This window comes from Crinia signifera, chromosome 3 (genome assembly GCF_055691185.1).
Source record: "Crinia signifera chromosome 3, ASM5569118v1, whole genome shotgun sequence".
NCBI lineage: Eukaryota > Metazoa > Chordata > Amphibia > Anura > Myobatrachidae > Crinia > Crinia signifera.
The window spans coordinates 230,648,775-230,654,788 of NC_139219.1; the positions used below are offsets into that span (position 1 = coordinate 230,648,775).

The window sequence follows — 6,014 nt, forward strand, 5'->3', positions numbered from 1 at the left end:
AGTGGGACAGGCACACCGGGCAGTGGCGGGTATTAGAATTTGAAAAAAAAAGTGTCAAATGACTAGCCGACCTCTGATGGGCTGAGAGATTGGCTGAGAGTGCTCTCTCTCAGCCAATCAGATGACGGCGGGGACGTGCGGTGAGGTAAATGGGTGAGGTGTCCCTGGCAATTACCAGAGTGAGATTTGCACACAATATATGAGCCATGGGGTACATGCTGGCATTATACACATGTGCAGCAGTATATACTGCTGGAGATTCACTGAGTTTTGATAAGAGATTTGAAGAAAAGGTAGCCAGGTGAGGCACTGCCTCACCTGCCATAGACTTTTTACTTCAGAGTTTTGACTATAAAAATTATTAGAATAATAAAAATAAGATTTATTTTGTAGATTCTTTGTATTTTTGACATACTTTATAAACTCAAAACACCGGCGTATACTTTAGTATGACAGGAAAGGCTCTTCCTCACCCCACCGCACGCCACTGGATGACGGTGACGAACATTTTTTAAATTCTAATACCCGCTGATGCCCGGTGTGCCCGTTCCGCTGATCACTGCCGCTCAGCACCCGCCGCCCTCCCCACTGCTCCCCGGTTACATGTGATAAATCGCATGCGATTTACCACATGTAAAAAATGGCACATCAAGTGCAAACTCATATGTGAGCCTCCCTGGGAGCTGCCGGGCGACTCACAGGAAAATCGGGTCCAACCTGTCCTTAGGACAAGTCGGCCTAATGCATGGGGGCCTTAACACAGGTGAAACCGGTAGGATTGGAAAAAGGGACTAAATAGGAGGTGGGACGATATAGAAGAAAAGATGAGGACATCTGTTTGGGCTACCTTAATTTGCTGTGCTGTACAGAGACTGCTTTGGCTGCAGTGCCAGCACCTACACTGTGATGGGAGCTGAGCGCTGCATGTAATGTTACAGTGCCCCCGGCTCCTGTCACTGAGAAGAAGTTGGCACTGTGGTGTCATCCCTCGGCATAGATAGGATATATTAATATTAATATGTCTAGGCTAATTTTGGCTAAATAAGAAAAACAATATAAAACATTGAGACACGTGTAATGCCCCGCACACATGAGAGTTGAGCTTTGTGCTGAGCGACACTAAATCACTCAGAACACTCAGCACACATCTCTGGTGCAGCAATGTGTGCTGAGCGATCTGTCACTGTCCATGTTCTCAACAGAGACAACGCAGGCGATGACCAGATATTTCCAGCATGCTTGAAATATCTAGCCTGGCATTAGCGACGCTGTGCTCCGCGCATCACTATGGGGCATACATACACACACATATCTCTTACAAATCAGGCTTAAATTGCCCCGTGTGTATGCCCCATAATAATTACCTGAATTACTGCTTTGTTTAAGTGCCATTTGAGAAGAAAAAATAAAATATGTTAAGCCCTTGAAGAGGGTGGTCTGTAAGCGGTAGTAAGAAGGGCTTGATGTGATTGGTTTACTTTTTCCACCACCATCATGTGCATTTCCATTCAGATGCACAGAACTGCAGTAGTCCACAAATTGTATGTCCAGGGGCAGCCCCCAAAGCCAGGATGTACACTAAGAATACAAATAAAAATGTGCCACCAGAAAGGATGGACAAAATTATGCACAGAGAGAAGTAGTGCACTAATTCATCATTTATAGTCACACAAGGAGCATGTGCTTGGGCATGTGCCACAATAAACGGAGTCATTAGAACATATTACAGAAGAACTACTTCAGTAAATTCTGACTATTTACCATCATTCATTCATTGACTGATTGTTTTTTTTTTTTGCTTTGTAGGGAAGGAAGAGCTGCTCTAATTACCTCCTTCTGTGTATTTAAGTACATGGCACTTTATAGCATGATCCAGTACATCGGTGTGCTGCTACTTTACTGGGTAAGAAAATGAAAAGTTCTGTCACAAGTGCAGAAAGATCTCTCCATAAGCAGCAGTGTATAATTCTATTGTCATGTTATGTGAAGTCTGGAATGTATATTATACAGCCACACCTCACGCCAACTTGGTAGTGGTGAAAGATTTGGCATTAGGTTCTGTACCTAATGCCTGTACCTGTGTCCTGCCTGGGTTGCAATTAAAACTTATTTTCTTTTCCAGCAGTTAATGCTTTTACATACTGTATATAGGGCTTGTTAGTCAGAAATTTTCAAGCAAGCAAGCATGCCATTGCGCACATTCATGAGGACTTAAACTGTGGTTGCATTCTGAAAATTGAACTGCAGTCTAAGTGGTGGTGGGGGTGGCAAAGCTGTATTGGTAGGGCATTGAAATGCCATTGGGCCAGATTCTCTAAGCTTCAAAAGTAATAAAATGGAGAGTGATAAACAGCCAGCCAATTGGTGTGTTTTTCACTCTGTCTGGGCAGCGGCGATCTGATCGCAAGGCTTTGCTAAATAGCCCCTCAGCAACCAGGTCTGAATTACTCCCTACGTTCAAAGTTAGCTTTGCTTCCACTTCAGTACAAATAACTAAACCTTTAAATTACTTATTATTATTCTTTGATTACTTTATAAATGCACTGCATAAAGTTTTGGTCTGTATAATGCCATCTTAAATGTCTTCATGAAACATTTTACTTTGAATAAACAGATTACTTTTAAAGGGATTGTTAATGGTCTATTTACTGACTTTAATAACAATGTTTAACTATTTTCATTTTTTCCCCATCAGGAAAAAAGTTCTTATTCGAATTACCAGTTCCTTTTCCAAGATCTGGCCATAACTACTGTAATCAGTGTGACTAGTAAGTAGTACTGAATCTCTCTAATTATCAACTGTCCCATGAACTCCAACAGTCTTTCCAGCGGACGTCTTATAGTTTATTGCATGTGTAATAATATAGGGCCTGATTCAGAGACGTTCGCGCGGCTGTGAATTCGCAGTCCGAGCGATTATTGAATGAATGACATGTGTACAGTCTGCAGTGGAGAAGGAGGGCCACAAACCGCAGTCGCCTCCTTCTCTACACAGTGATTGCAGCGCTGAGTAGTTCTAGACTTAAGGTGCCCATACACGTTACAATTATTGTATACAATATTGTATACAATATCGCATCTCATCGCATATCGGTTTTGCGATGAGATGAGATCTAGTACAAAAAGTATGTGCAGCACATACTTTTTGTACTAGATCTCATCTCATCTGATCTCATCGCAAAACCGATATGCGATGAGATGCGATATTGTATACAATATTGTATACAATAATTGTAACGTGTATGGGCACCTTTACTTGGCTCTGCAAACATGGGAAAAAAACATTCAATGATTTGTGATTGCGAATGGTTTTCCCTTTGTGCACAGCAGCGGTACCCTGATGTGCTGAGACTGCACTGTGCCACTGGGAAGATCTGGGCACCAACTCCTGACAACGAGCTGTGAGAAGGGTGTAAGAGGTGGGCACATACTCCTTATAATGAGCTCAGAGAAGGGTGTAAGAACTGCTCACCAACTACTGACAATGAGCTGGAGGTGGGGTGTAAAAGGTGGGCACCAACTCCTGACAATGAGCTGCCAGATAAGTGTAAGAGGTAGGCACCAACTCCTGACAATGAGCTGGGAGAAGGGTGTAAGAGATGGGCAGCAACACCTGACAATGATCTGGAAGAAAAGGGAAGACACATGAACCAACTCCTGACAATGAGCTGTGACAATGGTGTATGAGGTGGGCACCAACTCCTGACAATGAGCTGCCAAATGGGTGTAAGAGGTGGGCGCCAACTTCTGAAAATGAGCTGGGAGAAGGGTATAAGAACTGGGAACCAACTCCTGACAATGAGCTGTGAGAAGGGTGTATGAGGTGGGCACCAACTCCTGACAATGAGCTTGGGAGAAGGGTATAAGAACTGGGCACCAACTTTTGATGTTGAGGTAGGAAAAAGGTGTTAGAACTGCTCACCAACTCCTGACAATGAGCTGGCAAAGGTGTAATAGGTGGCCATCAACTCTTGACAATGAGCTGGGAGAAGGGTGTAATAGTGGGCACCAACTCCTGACAATGAGCTGCCAGATGGGTGTAAGAGGTGGGCACCAACTCCTGAGAATGAGCTGTGAAAAGGGTATAAGTACTGGGCACTAACTCCTGACAATAAGCTAGAAGGGTGTAAGAGGTGGGCACCAATTCCTGACCATGAGATAGGACAAGAGTGTCAGAGGTGGGCACCAACCCCTGACAATAAGCAGATCGCACTAGGAGCCAAATTTTCTAGAAATATCCCTGCCTTTTGGCTTCTGGAGAGGGATCTCCTTCTGTGGCTGCTGGTTTGTGCAAGTGCGCCGGATGTGTTATGCTCAGTACAAACAGCTCTTTTGCAACTTTGATAAATTAGCCATTAAGATGCTCTCAATACGACAGGTCATCGCTGGACATTTTTTGATGGGCTGTTACAGATAGTTGTGATAAGTAACAAATGTTTATTAACAAGCAAAAAGGCAAGCATCAAGAATTAGCTCTTTAAAGTTAATAATACTTTGAGACCATGATTTAAAAAAGTCAGTGTTATAAGCATAATGTCAATCATGAAAGAATATTAATTATTACATGTATATTTATGTTAGCCAAATGTCTTTGTAACAGTGAGTCTGAATAAAGCCTATCCGAAGCTGGCCCCCTACAGACCTCCAGCACAAATGGTCTCTCCCCCCCTGCTCCTTTCTGTAGCACTTAACATCATCTTCAGTCTTATTTTACACATTTGTGGCTTTCTTATTGTACAAGACCAGCCTTGGTACAGCTCTGATGTTTTCAGGTAAGTTACAATCTTTGATTCCTCTTCCCCCTCTATTATTTTCTAGATAAAATAATTAAACTTATTAAATCAAGAGAGCATTTGCCAATATTATGGGGTCCTGTAAATCGGGAGACCTTTCTGGCACACCATTCGGCAGAATACTGTATGAAGTCACCGCTAAGATGTATGGCCCGCATTAGTTAATGGATTCATTATTATTTTGTATCGTCCGTTTCCTTGTACATAGATTTGAAAAGTGAAATCCTTCAAAAACTGTATGGTTCATTTTCCATCCTAAACCTATTAATAGGTACAATTCACTAATCAGAGCAACACTTGATATTTCTCTGTATAGGGACCAGGGCTGTAAATATATGTAGCCAACTGGAGACGTTACACATCAGAGTAGTAACATGAAACTTGAACAACCCAGCCTTCCTTATCGTGACAGGGAGACAGGCAGTTGGTGATGTATGAGGGAAAGTGTGAGAGGAAGAGGCAATGGGTGACAGGGAAAGGCAGTGGATGGTTGGGATAGGGAGAGTGTGATGGGGAGAGACAGTGGTTGACAAAGAGAGGGTAACAGGCAGAGGGTTTAGGGAGAAGGAGAGGGTGACAAGGAAAGGGTGACAAATACAATAAACATACAGTATTACCCTGAATTTATTTCCCTGGGCCCGTGGTATAGCTGCAGCATGGCTCCTACACATGTTATTTGTTTTTTGCTGGGGACAGTTAGATCCCAGGCACCAACAGCAAGAGCAGCTGCAGGGTTTTATTATTTTGTTTGGTCAATTTATTGAGGTTTTGTAAAATCATATACAGAAAAGAGTCATAAGTAAGGAAAGGAAATTAACAGTATTATATAATGTCTAAGGGTCCTTGTGCAAGTCTGAATAAGGTGACCCTTTCATGATAAAAGGGGACGATGAAGACAATAATACGTGAGGAAAGGGTAACTAAGGAAGAGAAATGGACTGCCAGGATTGGCTTTACATGTCTCCTTTTAGAAGGATCCCCATTCCCAGCCTCCCAGGAAAGAAGCCGTCTAGGTGGCTTAATCATTGTAAGTAATACAGATGTTAAACTTGAGGTTCTGCGCTATAGGCCGCCACAGGAGTTGATAAAGAAGGAGAAACCCCAAATCCTTCAAATAACAATACAGTGAAAAAAAAAACATTCCAAACGGCACCAAGTGAACCCAGTATCAGTGGGTGTGTTGATAGAGTATACAGATGGTGAATGAAGGTGAAGAATGGA

General features: G+C 42.7%; 1 protein-coding gene and 1 long non-coding RNA gene across 5 annotated transcripts in view; one reads left to right on the plus strand and one right to left on the minus strand.

Moving 5' to 3' along the window:
* The window catches only part of ATP13A4 (ATPase 13A4), a 150,226-nt gene that overhangs the window by 133,737 nt on the left and 10,475 nt on the right, over positions 1-6,014 (plus strand). For all 4 annotated transcript variants that reach the window (XM_083177578.1, XM_083177576.1, XM_083177575.1 and 1 more), the window contains exons 24-26: positions 1,807-1,903; positions 2,696-2,768; positions 4,601-4,772. In XM_083177578.1, the coding sequence (XP_083033704.1) occupies positions 1,807-1,903; positions 2,696-2,768; positions 4,601-4,772 (342 nt within the window). The remainder of the gene's footprint in view (positions 1-1,806; positions 1,904-2,695; positions 2,769-4,600; positions 4,773-6,014) is intronic.
* The window catches only part of LOC146064289 (uncharacterized), a 49,395-nt gene that overhangs the window by 28,656 nt on the left and 14,725 nt on the right, over positions 1-6,014 (minus strand). The gene's annotated exons all lie outside the window — the stretch shown is intronic.